General features: G+C 44.5%; 1 protein-coding gene across 1 annotated transcript in view; it reads left to right on the forward strand.

Annotated features, from left to right (window-relative positions):
• The window catches only part of LOC126088591 (LIM/homeobox protein Awh), a 344,709-nt gene that overhangs the window by 262,969 nt on the left and 60,127 nt on the right, over nt 1-21,613 (forward strand). The window contains exon 3 of the mRNA XM_049906798.1: nt 8,769-8,986. Coding sequence (XP_049762755.1) covers nt 8,769-8,986 — 218 coding nt within the window. The remainder of the gene's footprint in view (nt 1-8,768; nt 8,987-21,613) is intronic.

Consider the following 21,613-nt stretch of genomic DNA (forward strand, 5'->3'; position numbering starts at 1 on the left):
TCCAGAGGAAGGATTCGAACCTGCGACCGTAGCAGCAGCGCGGTTCCGGACTGAAGCGCCTAGAACCGCTTGGCCGCAACGGCCGGCGCTTAAATACATATTGGATGTTGTGCGTTCCATGAAAGGTGCACACGTTGAAATTCATTGAATGGCATAAGAACTTTGTAAAGTAATGCGTTACACAAGCCAGAAATGGTGTATCTTAATTAGTTTGGATACTATAACACATTAAAGCACTTTCTGAGACACCCTGTATATTTCATTACTGTCTAATTTCCTCATCTCGTTCAACTAATGTATAACCAGCTAATGTTCTCATAAATCTCATATCTGCAGTTAATATCATTTTGATCTACCGTTTATTAAGTGTCCAACATTCAAGTTCATGCAACGCCATTTTTATTCTCAGTTCCAAGATGTAGAGGTCCAGCCCAAAACAGAGTCGTGGTTCTATTCAGCCTGTTACCATACGAACATGCAATGAAGCAAAGGGTTTCTCAATTGGGCATAGATGGGAGAGGATTACCAATTGCAACATTTGCCTTTCAACCATAGAAAACCTTGGTTAGACCCGTGGGATTGGAAACATTGATGATTTAACAGTATTACTAACGCTACTTTCTATATTTTATGCTGTGTTATCTCTTTCGCTGTTTTTAAAACTGCTATTTCATTGTACCACAGGGATACTAGTCTTTATGTATCTCACATCATCATTTGAAACGTAATTGTCACACCCAAGGTACGGGAATTTGTTACCTTGCTCTTTTACTTTGCAATTAATTACTATATTAGTCCTACCTCGTTCACTTTCTCTAAGCACTGTGACTTTTTTTATGTGGAGGTTTTTAAATTGAAATTATCGACTGCTTTCTCTATCAGATAGCGCTCACTTTGTGTATCATCTTGTCTTCCAGTTAAAATCATTTTATCCTCTGCAAAGAGATTAAGTAGATTTATATATTTTAAAATGCCTTTGAAATAATTTTTTGCATTTTATTTATGATGTCGCCAACATATAAATTGCCACGCGGTGTAGCCGCGCGGTCTATGGCGCCTTGTCACGGTCCGTGCGGCTGCCCCCGTCGGAGGTTCGAGTCCTCCCTCGGGCATGGGTGTGTGTGTTGTCCATAGCGTAAGTTAGATTAAGTGGTGTGTAGGCTTAGGGACCGATCACCTCTGTAGTTTGATCCCATAAGACCTTACCACCAAAACATACAAATTAAAAAGAGTTTGTCATCGAAGATACCATTTTCTAAGTCCGTGCGTTATTTTTCTGCGTCATTCCATTTAAAATTTGTATATACGTTCTGTCATATATACTTTGTACTAATCAAACGAAGTGTTGCAGGAGACCCTTGTCCAAGTAAGACTTGAAGTAATTTGGCTCATTTTATCTTGTCAAATGTTTCTCCATAGTCAACAACAGCTGTGAAGGTAGGTGTATTAAATTCTCGATCAGTTCCTGTTAACTCTGTTATGACGAAAACACAATCTGTGTACGATGTGTCAAAACTGCAATCAAAAGTGCGCTACTGTGTGTTACATTTCCTGCATGTTCCTGCAGAGTCTCCTTTCATTGGTAGTTCTGCTAAATCCAGAAACAGAAACTACCAAAATTAGGGATATACATATACTTTTCTTGGCATACATCCTTATGTTAATTCATAGCATACGATCTGCGTCCAATGCGCCAGTTTATCTTTCTGAAGTAACTATCAAGGAGCGATCTGTTGGTACACAGAAGTCAAGAGAACGAAACTTTTACCCATTCGATAACGGACACAAATTAGTAACTGGTACTTAGGGCTGTTATTCTGGCGGAAAGCGCCTCTGGTGCTTTCTTGTGAGCGAAAAATAATAAATTGTTCAAATGGCTCTGAGCACTATGGGACTTAACTTCTGAGGTCATCAGTCCCCTAGAACTTAGAACTACTTAAACCTAACTAACGTAAGGACATCACACACATCCATGCCCGAGGCAGGATTCGAACCTGCGACCGTAGCGGTCTTGCGGTTCCAGACTGTAGCGCCTAGAACCGCTCGGCCACTCCGGGCGGCAAAATAATAATAAGAATATTTTATACCTACGGTGCTCTGCAGCTCGCGTAAATCTAAGATACCTTGTAATGGTTAAATCGGCTGAATGGAATCCACGTCGGCTTCCTGTCATCAGGAAGTTCCAATAATAAGTAAAGATTCAGAACCTTTTATTTCTACCCTACTACTTTATTCGCTAGTTTCTTTTGTGATCTGATCGAAATCAATTTGCACATCACAAGTTGTTGATAATTAACAAAACTCTGGCTTGTTCTGCTACTAACGATAAGATTCCATTGCAGATATTTTAAATGCCAATCAACTCGTCAAAATATTCGACTGTCACGCAGAATGGAAAACAAATAAATATTAACATTTTATAATCGTGTAAGTAATTTGAGTTAGTGTGTCTCTTCATTCTTAAAAATGTGCATCACAGCGGAGTGTGTTTCAGTGCTTGCCGGTTGTGTGGGACGAGGCCTACGCAACCTCTCCTTTCGCCCAAATCCTTCGTCACAATTTGATGAATGGCTCTGAATTTCCACTAGCGTTTTAGTAACACACAGGCCTTACCGCTGAATTAAACACACTTCCTCCTCATTTCGCAATAAATGCGTAGGTTTGGCGGCGAGTGTGTGGACAGCACATAACATCCTCGTTGCCCTTCTGAGCTTGAAAATAGCTGTAGAGCGTGTCCTACTGATGAGAAAAATTATTACTGCACAAATCCTGCTGGTCTACTGTCGATCAAGGATACTGTTATGCTCTGATGCGACCGATTCGTTGCGCCTCATTTAATCCTTTGGATGTTTACTGAAGCGGTCTGTAATAAATCCTTCAATATTTAAGCTGTGTAACAATACAAGAGAAGGTGTCTGGTTTATTATTGGGCATCAGATAATAGTAAATAATAGTAACCACCGGCAGCAGACTCCCACCCTAGCCCGATATGTCGGCAGTTAAACTCACTGCCGACTTAGAGACGACCTGACCCCAGAGAGAGCAGAGACAACCAGCACCTCACGGTGATCTGAAGGTCTCGCTTCAATGCTGTCAACGAAATCCGTTCGAGACATTTGGTCCACAGCTCGTCGTTCTCCGTTTATGAAACAATTTAGTTCTATGGTACAGTACAGCATTCTGCCGAAAAGAGAGACGGAAATTTAGAAACTTGCGGTTGGTCACCGTAAGGAGGAAAAATGTCTAAAATCTATTATTAATTTCCTCAACTGATCGTTCAAACTTTGACTGTCTAGCAGACCCGTCTCTGGACGCAATATTGTGACAACCACACAGCTATTCGCTATCTCTAGCGAAAGGTTTAATATTTTGTGTAATCAAAGATAGAATTGCATTTATAAATAGACAGTGTCACAAAAATAATACTTCGGTAAAGAATAGTCTTATACCTAGGTTGACAGGTGACGCAAACACTCTATTTTCATAAGGTGTTTCTAGTTCTGTGGAATGAGGACTAAGTACTCAGGAGTGCAGCTATCTGGACAAAACAATCTAACAATCGAGTTGTTTTACACAGAAAAAGCAGCGGGCTTTTTCTGGACTCTGGGTCGCATCTCCCACCGCGACTCTTTGATTATTTGCAGTTAGAGTAACAACGGGAGCCGAAGGGCCAGCCATCCTGGATATGATTTATCAGTAGAACTTCTACAGCGATCTCGACGCCTTCTGAATAAGTACCAGACTTAACACTATTATAATTTACGCGTCAACAATTTGTAAACATACGAAGACTCTGTTTCCTTTGATTAACTTTGTAGTGAACGGGAAGAGAAAGAAAATCAAGGTTTTGCCGTTGAAAACGCCTTGCTCGTCTAATGTTTTAGTGGCTTTTGAGTTCTTACGATACGATGCGCAATAATGCGCCAGACACCTTCCCATGTACGATTAGTGTTAAGAGACTTTATAATTTACGTATTTATGAAGACTGTTTTTAGTGAACATCAAAGAGATTAAATGAAGTGAATCTAAGATGAAACACCAGAGCAGAGCAGTGTCGCTTTTTTTCATCGTCGGTAGAGCAGCAGGGTATGAACATGGAAACTGTTCGCGTCGTTATGACACGGACTGCAGATATTTTTCAAGCTCATAAGAGCGACAAGGGCAACACACTGTCCACATACCTTCCGTCGAAATTATTTATCACAAAATGAAGAGAAAGTGTGTGAAGTCCACCAATAGTGTTCTTGTGTTATTAAAACGCAACTGGGAAAACAAAACTGCCGGCCGGAGTGGCCGAGCGGTTAAAGGCGCTACAGTCTGGAACCGCACGATCGCTACGGTCGCAGGTTCGAATCCTGCCTCGGGCATGGATGTGTGTGATGTCCTTAGGTTAGTTAGGTTTAAGTAGTTGTAAGTTCTAGGGGACTTATGACCACAGCAGTTGAGTCCCATAGTGCTCAGAGCCATTTGAACCATTTTTGAAAGCAAAACTGACCTTCAAATTGTGACGAAGTATTTGGACGAACAGAGACTTTGTAGAGGCTTCCGTTTCAGGTGAACGTGAGAATGAATCTCATATCTTATTAAAACGGAAGAACAGCTTCAGCTTAAAGTTTTAGTTGGGCCTTCTCATCCTCATCTGATCTTCAAGTTTTATTAGAGATGGGGCCCCTCCACGCCCGCGCCAACGTGGCGACCAAACCAAAATTTCTACTGTCACCTCCGTAAACATGTTAGTTATCTAGTAAGTGGATCACAGGATGCTGGGCTGTGATGTTGTCCGTGCGTCTGGGTAAGACTACGCATTAACACGGTCCATCAGGTGATAGATAGTGGACGAAACGCGAGTGAGGGTAGCGATTGGAAGAGCAGAGGGAAAAAAGTGCCATGGCTCGTGCCGTGGGAAAAAAACCTCTTCGACAGTGGGATGGGTAGTAAGAGCAGTAGTGGCTTACTAGCTGCGATAGTTCATGCAAGGTTGGATTTGTTAGTATAGGTATCATGCATCATTACCGTGACAAGCGATGGCGATGTATCCCAGTTGCTGCAGCTGCTACATTCCTGGAACAATCAAGATCGTTATACAGTAGTGGGAGATCGGCCATAGATCATCTCACTGTGTGGGGGATGTGTGGAGCTTGTCTGCATGCAGTGTACGGTACGGCTTCCCTGTATGGTGCCAGTTATTCGGCAGTGTATTTCAGCTGGATATCCAGTAATGGAGTCTGATTAACAGGGGCTCGCCTGTACCGTTATGTTTGCGTATGCTTGGCCATAGATGTTATGTCCTTACAAGTATGTCTTTTGGTCTTTTATGTTTCCATCTATGGTTGTGGTCGTAGTTCCCCAGATTCAGAATAAACGGGTTCTGCGAATGTCTGGAGTTTCTGTATAGTCTTGTGGTGAGTTTGTGGATTACCTCCGTGAGAGTCTCAAGTCGGTATTCCCGGTGAAGGTCCGCGATGCGTGTGTATCGAGGAGCATTGCTTATGATTTTGAGTACTTTGTTTTGTATGAGCTGCAGACGGCACAGGCGTGTAGGCGCAGCGTATCCCCAGATAGGAGCTGCGTACGTCATCAGTGGTCGGATAAGTGTTATGTACATGGACCTCGACACCCTTCTGTTCAGTGTGCTACGCCTGTTAAGCATAGGATAGAGCTGTTTGAGCCTCGCGCTAGCTCGGTTGGTCATGTGTTGTATGTTGTCCCCCCAGAGTAATTTCCGGTCCAGCCAGACACGGAAGTATTTGACTTTCTCGCGGAAACTTATTGGGCGTGCATGTAGAGTTATTGGTCTGCAGTAGCAGTGTTTGCGCAGTTGCTTCGGTCTTCAAGTGAACAGAACGGCTCCGCAATTGTCGGCGTAGAGGTTAAACAGTAGGGACCCTAGGATGCTACCCTGGGGTACTCCCGCGTGTATACCGTGTCGTGTCGTGTTGATTGTTTTCCCGGCACGTCAGTGTTGAAACTTCTGTCTGTGAGGTATGAGTGTATTAGACGCAGCGACCTCATCCGAAAACTCACTTTTACGGTGCATCTCTCCTCTTTTATCAGTCTCGCCAACTGATGTCAGCCAAGGTGTCGCATGTAAAGACGACGAACGGATGGACGTCATTTTGACTTTAGAAGCCGATGACAGATCGGACAAGAATATCACGATCGTTTCGCCAGAAAAGCCTACGCTGTCACATTATCCTGCGTTTAGACGTCCAGGAACACCGCCCCTGTAGCTTTGTTTATGTTGAAGCCATATGTTATATGTTCAACGACTCGTAGGAGTTTTTGTGTTGTGGAGTGGTGATTCCTGAAGCCGAATTGCTCCGGTCTCAGGATGTCATTTGTTATGCAGTGCCTAGTGATGCGTTTGAGAATCACCTTCTCAACAATCTTACTGAGCGAGCTCAGAAGGCTGATGGGTCGGTAATTTTGTGGGAGGCTGTGGTCTTTCCCCGGCTTCCTGAATATCAGGACCTTGGCCGTTTTCCAAAAGGCGGGGAAGTGTTGGTGTTTTAGTATGGCATTCGTTATGTGTGTTAGGTACTCAGCTGCTTTATCCGTGAACTCCTGGAGGACACGGTTTTGAATGCTGTCATGACCAGGGGCTTTCCTAGCAGCGGAATGCGTTATAGCCCAGGAGACTTCGGCTGTGCTAGCATGTCGAATGTCGTCGCGCGATGGTTGGGCTAGAATGCGTGTAACCTCTCGGTCAGTAGCAGGTGTGAACACTGGATCTGATGGTACCAGGTTCGGTGTGAATGACGCTGCGTGTGTTCGGACCATTAGTTCTGATTTTAGGATTCGGTACCCAGCTCTATAACAACGCCAAGATATTTCCAGTTAATCACCTCTTCCGATTTCTAGGGGAGTCTGGTAAGACACTCATACGCAAACAGAGATCAAACTGAGGAACGCCCAGTAGGTATGCAACACACCTAACGTACAGCTACCACGGTTACGATCTTAACTGACCAAGGCTACTAGGAAAACCGCCGTACTCTACACTTACTCACACTACAGTAGCCTAATTGGTACAAGTACTGACGTGCACCTGAAATTAGAAAACTTTCTATGGCACACGCCATTTTTCCAACCAAGGCTCACTCTGAGTGCAGTTTGTAGGCGTGACATAATGTTTGATGGTTTCCAATCTTGCGCAAGGATGGCTGTGTCATCCGCGTAGATTGCCATCGTTGTGTTGTGTGTGATTGGGAGATCGTTTATGTAGAGATTAATCGCCTATCGAGAAAAGCAAAATTGTCGTTTCCCCCCTCCCACCGAATAAATAATCCTAAGTGCGAGATGGCGGACGCTGCTAGCACTTCCCCTGCCGTTACCCGCAGTAAGACTGCAACACACGAGGAGAGCTCTCAGTAAATGTTACCGTGATAGGGAGGAAGGAATTATGGAGGGATGAGGAGAATAGGACAGTAGAGGTAAATGGGACGTTATGTCTGCGAATAGAGTGGGGTGAGGAGGGGGGCCATGGCGTTGGGTTGGGGCATGTACAAATGGAGGCTGGAGCACAAATGAGCGAGATTGGATCAGGAGACTGGGAGAGGTGTTGGAGTCATGACCACAACTGATAGAATGGGTAGAAGTCAGGTTCTGTGCCACGAAGTCTGTTGAAGCTGCCTTGGAGGAGGATACGGAGGGTATGGAGCTGGAGGGAAGGTAGAATGTGTTGGTGTAGACGCGGCAATAGCCCAGGGGTAGAAGGATTGGGCAGTCAGTTAGGATCTCATATTAGAGTTTGTGGAGATAAACGAAAAATTTGGGGACTCAAGGGAATTTTATCACTTGACAGAAGATACGAGAAGGAGAAGGAAGACGGATTTGGAAGGTGAAGCGGAATGCAATGAATGAGATACTTTGGTGTGTTGAAAGTAAAATTTTCTAGCTTATTAGGCCGCGTCATGTTCCTCTTGAGTTTCTTCCACACTACCAACGTTGCGACCCTTGACTGGATCTCTTCAGTTAGTACTAAACCTGAGCAGTAACTTTACTTGTTTTGTTGCAAATCTTGGTCAGCTCATCACCTAGAAAGTCAATGACGATACATACAGAGGTGCATAATCTATGCAACATTTTTGTTCTGCATTATTATCTTCTTCTTTGTTACTTAAAAATTAACAATATTTGTAGCAAATTTGAAATTGTCAATGTTTAAATCAGGTTTTATTCGAAAACTGTTGATTTGTTACATGAAACGGAGGCATGGTGTAGTACAGATAAAAAACCTATACAGACTTATCATACGGCGCTACAAATTGAAGACGTACATAAAAGCCGGCCAGTGTGGCCGTGCGGTTCCTAGGCACTTCAGTCTGGAACCGCGTGACCGCTACGGTCGCAGGTTCGAATCCTCCCTCGGGCATGGATGTGGGTGATGTCCTTAGGTTAGTTAGGTTTAAGTAGTTCTAAGACTAGGGGACTGATGACCTCAGATGTTAAGTCTCATAGTGCTTAGAGCCATTTGAACCATTTTGAACCATATAAAATACAGAAGGGACTAACAATGAACGATGTGCAGTTCTAATTATGCGCAAAACAAACAAACAAACGAAATGAAAGTGTTGGCTCCCAGTGTTTCTCACACCTCCAACTGTGTTTCTCCCCACACCAGTGCTAGCAACATTACCCGTAATCCTAACATTTACTACGTCATTTAAGTCCAGAAGAAGGGAAAAAAATGAACGCGAGTGTACAGTAGTAATTAAGTAACAAGACAAGCAACGCGCAGGCTGCTCCTTGTGCGCGGCGTGTTGCAGGAGCTTCGGGGCGAAGTGCGCCAAGTGCTGCCGCGGCATCTCGGCGAGCGACTGGGTGCGCAAGGCGCGCGCGCACGTCTACCACCTGGCGTGCTTCGCGTGCGACGCCTGCAAGCGGCAGCTGTCCACGGGCGAGGAGTTCGCGCTGCACGAGGACCGCGTCCTCTGCAAGACGCACTACCTCGAGACGCTCGACGGCGGCAGCACCTCCTCTGACGGTACGTCCGCCATCTCACTCACGTCGTCGTGTTTTCTCCAAACAGCTCCCTACAACAGCACACTACAATATGTACTTCTGCAGGTTTTCTTGACAATTTTCACTGAAGGTATTACCTTCTAGGTTGCTAGGTCTCTTCATATTTCTCTTCAATTTCTTCTACACGACTGACGTTTCGAGATCTTGCCCAGGATTTCCTGGTGAGAAGAGTTAGCTGAAAACTGGATCGTGTTCAGCTAACTGTAAAAATCAGGAGATCCCGAAAGAGATCCCAGCAAAGGGTCGCAACGTTGGTAGTGTGGAGGAAACTGTAGAGGAACATGACGCGGCATAACAAGCTAGAAGATTTTACTTTCAACACACCAAAGTATCTCATTCATTGCATTCCGCTTCGCCATACAAATCTGTCTTCCCTCTCTTTCGCGTATCCTCTGTCAAGTGATAAAACTCCCTTGAGTCCCCAAATTCTTCGTTTATCTCCACGAACTCTAATATCAGATTCTAACTGTCTACCCAATCCTTCTACTTCTGGGCTATTGCCGCGTCTACACCAACACGTTCTACCTTCTCTCCATCTCCATACCCTCTGTATCCTCCAAGGCAGCTTCAACAGACTTCGTGGCACAGAACCTGACGTCTACCCATTCTATCAGTTGTGGTCGTGACTCCAACACCTCTCCTAGTTTCTTGATCCAATCTCGCTCATTTGTGCTCCAGCCTCCATTTGTACATCCCCCAGTCCAACGTCATGGCCCCCCTCCTCACCCTCACTCTATTCGCAGACATAGCGTCCCATTTACCTCTACTGTCCTATTCTCTTCATCCCTCCATAATTCCTTCCTCCCTATCACGGTAACATCTACTGAGACTCAAAAGACTTGCCGCATGTAGCAAAACAATATTGACTGGCGGAATTATAGACGATATAAAGTTCAGATTGGCAATTGCAAGGAAAGAGTTTCTGAGAAACATGAACTGGTTATCACAGAATGTAAATTTAAATGTTAACAATTTCCTGAAGGTATTTATCAGAAGTTCAGAAGTGTACCCTTGTACAGAAGTGAAACGTGAACTATAAACAGTTCAGGTACGAAGAGAACAGAAGCTTTTGAAATGTGATGATACAGAAGAATGCTGAAGATTAAGTGGGTAATTGAATAATAAATCTATAAATCCTCCATGTCTGGGGCGAAAAGAAATTTATGGCACAACTTGTCTAAAAGAAAACATCGATTGATAGAACGCATCGAGATATTTTCAGTTTGGTAAAGGAGGGAAGTGTGGCGGCCGGGGGGGGGGGGGGGAGGGAGAGGTAAAAATTGTGGGGGGAGACTAAGACTTGAATGCAATAAGCAGGCTCAAATGGATGTAGGTTGCGGTAGTTATGCAGAGCTGAAGAGGCGGCTTGTACAGGATTGGCTAGCGTGGAGAGCTTCATCAAACCAGTCGGAAGCAACAATGAACTGTAAAAAGAAACACTGCGTGCAGATATTTTAACATCACTCGGGTGATGAGCAGCAATATTTCTGCTGCTGAAATGACCAGTAAAATAAGAAAACTCTCATTTCTCTGTCTCTGTTACGCTGCTTCTGGTGATGTAATGCAAGGTGTAAAAGAACTGCATGTACAAATTTTAGAGTGATTAAAGGAGATAAAAAGAAATGCATTTTTATGCAACGAAAAAGTCGCAAGTGCACCATTTCCTTGATAGGGATACATGAGGGCTTTGACGCTAGAGATGTTCAGAGACGCTGTTCAAACTGTTGAGAAATGAATATTGTTTTAGAGATGCTGCTGAAAATGTCATCCGATTACATTAATGCACAAATGGTTTCAGCGTGCTTATGATTGTCTAACACTCTCAAAACAACCAGATGTTTCACGAATGATGGCTGTATCTTCAGTGAAACGGGCAACCAGCTTTTATGGAGTGCATATCAATGTCTTGTACTCCAAACGCTTCGTCTCCCCTCAACAAGAAGAAACCCATACGAGGTCAGCAACTCCTCTAAAACAATATTCATCATGCAGCGGCTTGAACACATCTCTGAACATCACTAGCGACAAACACAAAAAATACTTCTTCTTATCTTTTCTGAACACTCAAAAGTTTTATTTACTTTTTTTTTACACCCTGTATGTCGTAGCTTCAATAAAGGACTTTTCTATGTGGAATCAACATTTTAAGGCGAGTTAACACCTTCGTTTTTGAGCAACGAATGAGGGAACCGAATTATATTTTGGCTGTATGTGTCATATGGCACGAGTGTTCACACGTCTGAGCAGTGTGTTAAGAGACGGTGGGTAGAGAAAATTGAGGTGGGTCGTGAGTTAGCAGACTTCAGAAGGTGAGATCAAAATCACTGCAAGCTGCATTGATCATATCGCTTATCAGCTTGTAGAGTAAGATGCGCTACCAGTCAGACCGTATTGGGCTTCTGACTATCGCTTTCCCTGACAACATTTTCTGGCATCGTTACACTGCATCCCGGGCCTGTAATCTTCTTATCCACTATATTAAACGTTGATCTCAAGTGATCCACTCATCTGAGGATTGTGTTGCGACTCGGAACAACTCCGAGTCGACCGAGACCGAATTGAACACGAAACATTTGTTGCGTAGCTGTAACTGATCCACCACTTCTAATGAAACTGTCACTGGCGAACAAACGGTGCAAGTCCCATTGCTCCATTGTAAATGAAATGGCGTCTTGCATGGAGAAGAACTACCCCCACTATGATCTCCCCCCCCCCCCCCACTGCGCTCTTAGTACTATGCAGTTCAAAACCGCCGTCTTCAGTGTGTCACCCTCTATTTAGACTGCTGTATTACGCCTTTCACACAGTAATGATAATTTAGATGTTAATAACTGTAGAGAAGGCATGATTTCGCAACACCCAACGTGTTTACAATGGAATAAAGAGGCTATGGTCGAAGAATTTGGATATTAACAGTACAGAGATATTGAATAAACGGAAGTGTAGCAGATATTACAAGTTACGAAAATGAAAACTGTTACGTGATCGTAGAATCATACTATGATTTATAATATATGCAGAGTGGTGATGATAAAATTTTCACCACTTCAGAGAGTGTAGCCGGAAAACTATTTACCGTATGGGTCCCCAACTTTATAGGAATGGTATTCGAACCGTGCCCTGAGGGGATTTGCGTTGTTAGTAGTGTTAGTGTCCTGACTTACCGTTAGGTGCCCGTGCTGGTACGGTGACGGAGGACGAACTAGGACCCCACGGACCAAGGACCGAAGCGCGTGCGGCACACGTCACTGCGACATGCTTCGTCAAGACGCGATCACTGGTCTGCGAACAGAGATGCTTTGGACTCAACTGTTTAGATGCACCATGGGGTTCCACCCCACATTGCTCGTGCAGTCACTCGGTTACTCTGTAACACACATGGAGTAAACCGAATCACTGGGCGATAGTTCCAAACTGTGTGACCACCAAGATCACAAGATTTGAACCCGTGTGATTTCTGGCTGTGGGGTTATCTGAAGGACAGGGTTAATCAGTGGGACTCAAACACACTTTGGAGATTGAAGATAAGCATAGCGAGGGAGGTAGTCAACATCCCAACTGTGATGATTAGTGCAGGAGTTGAGCAATCTCTAGAGCTGTTCCAGGCCGTCGTGGACGCAGATAGTCGATACGTACAACAACGGTTGTAACCTGGAACGTAACATAGCACGCAGTTAAGAAATATTATCATCTCGGGTGGAAGCTACTATTCGTTTTTTTTCAGTGGTTTATTCGTTATTTCTCTTCTGCATGTTCTCAGAAATGTTTCCCTAAAGTTTCATTCAACTACAATCACTCGTTGTTCATGGGGGCCCTCTAAAGTAGCCAAAGTTTAATTAATAATCACCCTATAAAATGGTTACTGGCAAATTGTTCTACGTTAAATTCTTCTTTCGCTTACGCCATAGTCCCGCAGCGATCGCAGGGTCGGCGTGGTTAGAACGGATTTGGCAAGCTTAGTTTTAGGGGAGGCCGGATGCCCTTCCCCCCGCACCCCCAGTGTACCCCACCTGTCTGCATCTAGTGTAAATCGTGAAAGAGTGCAAATGTGTTTCAAATGTATGCGACGCGTGTAACTGAGGCGGAACTTGGGGACCAGACCGGTATTCACCTAGCGGGATATGGAATACCGCCTAAAAACCATATCCAGGCTGGTCGGCACACCAGCCCTCGTCGTTAATCCGCCGGGCGGATTCGATCCGGGGTTGGCGCACCTACCCGAGTTCAGGAAGCAGCGCGTTAGCGTTCTCGGCTACCCTGGCGGGTCCAAATTGTTCTAGGTTAAATAGTCGTTGTCAAATAATACGAGGCAAATAAATTGAAAGTAAGTGTAAAGTGATCCATTTCCATACGTTGGACTGTCATGCGATTTATGCAAATCAAGTATTTAGATTAAATTATTTTATGTTGTAAGGCGTTTAATGTTTCAGGATGTTTTATTACTACTTGAGAGGGGCAATTAGTTATAGTTTTTGTTTCTCAATTACCATGAAATAAGTGTAGAAATGACTTGTTTGCAAAGCGTACTTGTTCACTAAGAATAAGGTGCTGTGAGTTGGAGCTGTGGATGTAAATTTCGAGCTCTTGAAGAAGTTTCATTTTCTTTCCTTTACGTACAATGTGCTGTATCTGTGGTTGAAAGGCCATACCGGAGATTACACAAGAATTCAGGTTTACAAGGTCAACGGTAGACGGAATGTTCAGTATGGCGGAGACATTGTTTCCACACTCGTAAACCGACGCTCAGGAAGTCCGCAGGTGTTTGACGAACGAGTGTCACGTCGTCCCCGCAGAGCCATGCGGGATGACTGACAGTTTGCTGTGAGTAAAGTTGCCACCAGTTTGAATGTGGGCCGCCAGAACTGTACAGAAAAACATGCATCACATAGGCTATAGCAGCCATCGACCGACTCGTAGCCCAGTGCATCCTCATGACTTTGCCCACTCAGTGTATACCTGCCTATCTCCCTCCAGTAATCTAGTTGCAGCAGAAATATTCCTCTAAAATGCCACCAGCTGCTAATAAGTTATTGTTAGCGTTCTCCATAAATTAGAAAGGAAACGAGTGCTGTTACAATAGTGGAAGGAAGCAGAAGATAGGTAACTAGTGTGTTTGCCGTAATACGGCGTCTGTTTTGGACTTGGGCCATGTTATCGTATTTAAGGGTGGAGCCCAGTGATTTGCTGTGTTTTCCTCAGTGGCTGGGCTACCTTACGAAAGAGCAGCCTCGTAGCCGTGTACGACGCGTCGGCTAGATGCAGTGTGTAACTCGTAGGCGCCGCCGTGGAGTGTCGGCCGTCATCTTTTATTCATCGCACGCGGCGCGGAACGGAGCGGCGGCAGAGGCCGGAGGCGCATGCGCCGTCGCCGCCCCTGCCACAGCCGCGTCGTGTTTACCCGCCGTGAAATCGCGTCTGAAATTGATTTGCAGTCCGCGCCGCCGCCATCTACATTGCAGATGACCTGCGCGCCACGCTGCTCAAACACGCAGTCTCCCGTCTCTCCGCCGCTACTGGAAACTCCTCCCCCTCGTCCTACTCCTGCACCTCCTCCTCCTCCTCCTCCACCTTCACCCCTCCCCGCTTCTCCTCCACTCCACTATATATGCTGTGCCACTGGCAGCAGGCGGTCCTCTTCCCCGTCGTCGCTTGTTCATCTGAGTCGTACTACTTGTCAGCTTCCCAGGAGAACAGCATAATTTGAGGTGAATTCCCGGATGGATACTCACACCTCCAGGAGTCTTTCCAACATCGTAAAGGGATGAAATTCTAAAATCTCTGTTTTAGGATTTGTGTAGGCGCTGATTTCTAATGTAGCACAAACTCGTAATTCCTTACCCTTTCACGTGAGTACCCAACCAATGATGCACACCAAAACTGCCTCTATACACTGCATTTTTGTTAGTTGTTCTTCACGGACTGATCAGTTACACACAAGGTCTTTCTATCTTTGATAATTTCATTTTGTTTATCCAAAACCGAATGCAGTTCACTCACTGGAATAATACTGACGTGTCAGTGCTTTGAAGGAAACTGCATAATCAGATTTGCCACTGCATTCCGACTGGCAACGGGCTATCTCATTTTAGAAAGATCGTCAAGAGAGTAACAGAAATCGTTATTTCTCTCCTAAAAAGTATGATTCTCATTTGTCCTCCCTGTAACAATTTGAAATTACCTCGATCTCTGTGACTTTTTTTATTTTACTTTGCACACTGCAAGTCTTCACGAAAACCGCTTGAACAGCCGGCCGGAGTGGCCGAGCGGTTCTACGCCCTACAGTCTGGAACCGCGCGACCGCTACGGTCGCAGGTTCGAATCCTGCCTCGAGCATGGATGTGCGTGATGTCCTTATGTTAGTTAGGTTTAAGTAGTTCTAAGTTCTAGTGGACTAATGACCTCAGAAGTAAAGTCCCATAGTGCTCAGAGCCATTTGAACCATTTTGAACCGCTTGAACAACATGTAGGATTATATACTTCCTCTGCTTCAAAACAATAATAGTGTTACACATACATAGAGATCTATAAGCAATAAAAACAGAACCAAGATGTTAACTCACGAAACTGCGGTTTGTATGGGGGTGCCGTCCTCAGCCTTAGATGTAATTTACAAGTCGTATAAGTCTAACTTCCAGTCTATTAATTTTCCATGAAGACGTTTGTCGTCCTGGAGAAGTCTCCCAGACAAAGCTAATTCGCAGAACGCAATGAACGCCGATCTAGATTCGATAGCTACTACCGAAACATTTCTGCCTACAGACTGCAGCAGGATCGCAGTCGATAATCATCCCTTGTAAAGCTAACAGAAGTATCACAAAGCTCCGATTGTGGCAGCAAGTTGCTGCCTGAAATTCGTAGTAGGACGTAACAATGAGATATTTAACGATTTGGTTACGGATGTATGCCCAAGGATGTGGGTAAGAAACTGGACACGTATTTGTGAGGAGTGGGGTCAAAATCCATGCCCTGACATTCTGACATAATTAATCATGGTGTCCCCAAAGGCTAGTACCGCGACCGTTCCTTCAAAAAAGTGTATTTGTTATTCCACTCTTTTTCCGATACAGTCCCACGTTTTTTTCCCGTTTCTAATGATTTCGACGTAGAAGGCTCACGACATTCAAATCTTTCCACCCGTTGCCCTCTTCAAGTTTTACTAGTTTCGTAACTTCGACAGTTCTCACAATAATACAGCATTATACGCTGTGTTACTGACGAGCATGATGTACGAAGCAGATATAAGCTGCACGAGATCGAGAATCACTGTTATTTCTCTATTCTGACCGTAAAGGAGGCTTAATCTAGGCGGTGTGTTGAAACCACTCATCCGGCTTTTTATTCAGCACAATAAGCGTAAGGGAAGCAAGTAAGCGAATTATGACAGAGTACTGACAATATTACGTGCCAGCTGCCGAAACTGTGTGGCTTATTCACACAATACTATAACTGTTGGTAAGTAACATAAATCTTCATATTTCTTTAACTATCTCAATACCTCTAAAGTGGTGGTGAAACCTCCGTCATATGAGCCACTTCTGTAAAAAATTTCTGGCTGCCTCATGTACAAAATCTTCACACACATACACACACACATACACACACACTAACGAGTCGAAACATTATGACCACAACCCACAACGAGACTGAATGCCGCCTGCTGTCGTTGCGGTCACGTGACGCAGTAAAATGTAATTTCTCTTAATTTTGATGAAGCACACTGTATTCAGTTATGAACAACAAGTAGAGAAATACGAACAACTGATAGTAACTGAACAGGAGTCAGTATACGGGGTACCTTAATAGAGCAGGATGGGCGGCAATCTGTTGCACATCGGACGACATTGCAACGCCGGAGCAGGTGCAAGTGTTTCGGAGCACACTCTTGCTCAAATTGTTGAACACGGATCTCCACTGTAGGAGGCATACATGTGTTCTCTTGTTGACCCAACGACATCGGCTCTTACGGTTGCTGTGGACACGGGGCCATCGAGTTGGACCGTTGATTAGTAAAAATGTGGCACTTGGCCGGATGAATCAGGTTTTTTGTTACATCAGGTCGATGATCGTGTCCGAATACGCCGTCAACCTGGCGAACGACTGCTGGAAATATGCACCGCGCACGTACGCAGATCAGTGGCGGCAGTGTTTATGCTCTGGGACCATTCGCCTGGGACTTCAAGTAGCTTGCGGTGGTAATCGAAGGCACCTCTTTCCCAGTGGCGATGGCATCTTCCAGAAGAAAAACTGTCTATGTCGCAAGGCCAATGTGGTTGGAGGAGCATGATGTGAACTCACTTTAATGTCTTGGCCACCAAATTCGCCTGATCTGAGCCAGACTGAACAGCTCCGGCAGTCTACCCGGCACAACCTCAGCGTCCAAAAGCTACTGCACCGTAAGTGGCGGGAATTGTGGGACCTGTGTGTACATATTTGATGCCACATACCTCCGGACTTGTCGAAGTCATGCTACCTAGAATCGCTACTGTTTAGTTCCAAAAGTGGAGCAACGCTCTATTCACCAGATGATGTTTGTGTTTTGGCGCACCAGCGAAGATTGGTAACCACAGTGAGCAGTGGCAACGTCTTTTTTGCAGTGGCTGGACAAGTCCCTGTTTCCAGTTCTCAGGGAACGCACTTGTTGTCAAGGAGTGCTTAAAGATATCAGTTATTGTATGCAGTAGTGTGTCATTAATAAGCTTCATCATTCGAACTGTGATACCAGCATGTCCAATAGATGCTGATCTGATACGTATGTTGGATTTTTGGCAGTATTTCCAGTAACACGTTTAAGTCAAAATTTTTCGCGGCTAACATCGTTTATGTCCTGGAATTAATCAATTAGTCTCTGATTGGTTTGCGATTCAGTTGTGATTGTAGCTAAAGTAAAGTACCGGTTTAGATCCTGGAATGGTATGGGATCAGCTGCAGCTTTTATTTCGAATATACAAAGACCATCCAGTTTCTTCCATTGCACATCTGATCTGTGTCTGATGTTGATTAATATATAGGCATACCTGAGTTTAGAGTTGCTCGCAACTTTAGAGAACAGGTAACTGGTTACAAATACAGTCATTTCAAGTTACTGAGACTAACAGAGTAAATAAAAGTTGAAATACGTTACTTTGTTGTGAAATGATATTTCTACATCATAATCTTCTGATTTTACGATGGCCTACTTAGTTTTTAGATGCCTTGGTGCCCTGATATCCAGATAAAGTTCGCCTAAGTTCCATAACGCCATTTTAAACCAGTTCATTTTTAGTATTTTTGCATTAGCAGCTATTTACGTTTGATCAAAAATGGTTGGTTCAAATGGCTCTGAGCATTATGGGACTTAACATATGGTTCAAATGGCTCTGAGCACTATGGGACTTAACGTCTATGGTCATCAGTCCCCTAGAACTTAGAACTACTTAAACCTAACTAACCTAAGGACAGCATACAACACCCAGCCATCACGAGGCAGAGAAAATCCCTGACCCCGCCGGGAATCGAACCCGGGAACCCGGGCGTGGGAAGCGAGAACGCTACCGCACGACCACGAGATGCGGGCTTAACATATGGTCATCAGTCCCCTAGAACTTAGAACTACTTAAACCTAACTAACCTAAGGACAGAACACAACACCCAGTCATCACAAGGCAGAGAAAATCCCTGACCCCGCCGGGAATCGAACCCGGGAACTCGGGCGCGGGAAGCGAGAACGCTACCGCACGACCACGAGCTGCGGACTACGTTTGATCACTGGCGTTTTTTAAACACACGACCGTGTCCAATGTAGAGGCCAATCTGTGGTTTGTGCTTTAGGAGGCAGCTATGATATCTGGCATCATGGAGGTGCTACTGGCACGTTTACAATACCGCCGCATCGGATTATTAAATCAGCTTTTTCGAACTCCGTACGGCTGATCTCTGGTCATAGCACAGGGTAGTGTGACGTCACTGTCCCCACAGCAGGTACCATAGTTGACGCTCTTCCACATACAAATAAGTGCACTGCACGTGTGGAACACAGACCGCTTTGCCTCGCAGGAGGGTCCTGTGTCCGGTGATGATAGGTAGACACGGGCAGACCGCTCTACAGCACCCTGCGGCCGGACCGCACCAACAATTACGCACCCAGGTGCAGTGTGTGTGTGTGTGTGTGTGTGTGTGTGTGTGTGTGTGTGTGTGTGTGTGAGCCGGCGCCAGATCAAACAGCGCGCCGCGCCAAATGTTGGCTCAGCCCGCCTCAAACACGACACCTGCTCTGCTCCGCGCTACTGGCCACTGGCGCCAGTGTCGCCCCTCCTCTGCACATCCATCCCACCGCCTTAACGTAATCTGCCGTTCTATTTCTTTGTAGTGCCATCTGCTAAACGCGTGGATTTAACACATTGACTAGCTGCACCTGACTAATTAAACTACTGTGACTGACAAAACTAAAGAAAAATCAAAGACACATTCTTAGGATTTGTCGATCTGGAAAAAGCGTTCGACAATATCAAATGGAGCAAGATATTAGAAATTCAGAGAAAAATATAGGAGTAAGTTATAGGGTTGACGGTTAATATACGATACATACTAGAGCAAAGAGGGGACAATAAGTGCCGAAGACCAAGAACGAAGTGTTCGGATCAAAAAGGTTGTAAGACAGGTTGGTTCAAATGGCTCTGAGCACTATGGGACTTAACATCGGAGGTCATCAGTCCCTAGAACTTAGAACTACTTAAACCTAACTAACCTAAGGATATCACACACATCCATCCCGAAGCAGGATTCTAATCTGCGACCGTAGCGGTCGCGCGGTTCCAGACTTAAGCGCCTAGAACCGCTCGGTCACACCGGCCGGCTGTAAGACGGGGATCTAGTCTATCGCCCCTACTCTTCACTCTGTAAATCGGAGAAACAACGACGGAAATAAAAGAAAGGTTCAAAAGTGGGATTAAAATGCATGGTGAAAGGGTATCAGTGATAAGATTCACTTTTGACATTGCTAGCCTTTGTAGAAATGAAGAATTATAGGATCTGCTGAATGGGATGAACAGTCTAATAAGTACAGAATATGGATTGAGAGTAAATCGAAGAAAGACGAAAGTAATGAGAACAGCAGAAATGAGAACAGCGAGAAACTTAACTTCAGAATTGGTCATCACGAAGAAGATGAAGTCAAGGAATTCTGCTACCTGGGCAACAAAATAACCCATGACGGAAGGAGCAAGGAGGACATAAAAGGCAGACTATCACTGGCAAAAAGGTCGGTCCTGATGAATAGAAAACTGCCAGTATCATACATAGGGATTAATTTGAGGAACAAATCTCTGAAAAGATACGTCTGAAGCACAGCAATGTATGTTACTAAAAGATGGACTGTCGGAAAATCGGAAGAGAAGAGAATCGAAACATTTGAGCTGTGGTGCTACGGAAAAATTTTAGAAGTTAGTTGGACTAATAGGATAAGGAATAAGAAGGTTCTCTGGAGAATTGGCGAGGAAAACAATATACGAAAAACACCGACAAGAAGATGAGAGAGGATGGTAGGGCATCTAAAGAGACCACGAATTAATTTTCATGGTGCTAGGGGGAATTGTAGATGGTAAAAATTGTAGAGGAGAACAGAGGTTGGAATACATCCAGCGAATTACTAACCAACCAGAAAATAGGCTCACTTCCTACACAGTTTACTAAAAACAAAAACAAGAAAAAACTGTGCACGAATGTTATCTCATTAAAATACGATAACGAAGGTAGAGATGTTAAAATGGGTATTATCATCATTTCTATCGTATTCGGGCTATAAACGAAATCGCTCCACACCCTAGCGACGTTTTGCTCAAGCAAGCCAGTTAAAGTTGTGGTTGTGGGCAAAAAGTTTCGTCAGCTGCATTTATTCGGCAAGGTTTCTGACGACAGGGCTGTGTGAACATATACCTGGATTAAAATCTATACCTCTTCACAGAGAATATATTGTATAAAACGTAAAATACGGAGCTTTCGGTAATAGCAAAACGACCGTAGCTATTAGCTAACGTAAGTTACTGGGTGTAGAACCGCGTCAGGTTGCAAAGTAACTATCACCAACGTTCCTGCCGCTGTTGCAATGCGTACACACTGATGCTGTGGGCCCGCTTATATTCGCTCTTTACCCCGTGTTGGGTATGATATCAATTTTAAAAATTGTCGATATGACTTGTCTCCCATCATGAAAATTGTAATTTGATGTCTTGTCCAAGAGAGATGTCATGACGAAATAGACTCAGAAAAAGGCCATTACACCCGTGACCGAAAAGTAGTCGAGCGTTATTTTACAACTTATCGTGGCTCTGTCACCCCCAAAAACTTTTATGTTTGCTGACGCCTACTGCAAAAGACGTTAACGTAAGATAACAGCGTTAACAAACCTAAAATAAGTTCTGCAGAAGTCTGGAAATCGGTTGGGAAACGTACAGTGCCGAAACAATGAAGTTGTTGAGATTCTGTCAGGTAAAAACAACAAAAACGTATTCCAAGAGAGTCGCATAAATGTTTGGACGCCTTACTGTGATATCACGTCATCATTCTATCACCGAACCTAGCAGGTATACTATCCGCACACCTGTTATTGTACATT

The sequence above is a fragment of the Schistocerca cancellata genome, chromosome 1 (genome assembly GCF_023864275.1).
Source record: "Schistocerca cancellata isolate TAMUIC-IGC-003103 chromosome 1, iqSchCanc2.1, whole genome shotgun sequence".
Lineage (NCBI taxonomy): Eukaryota > Metazoa > Arthropoda > Insecta > Orthoptera > Acrididae > Schistocerca > Schistocerca cancellata.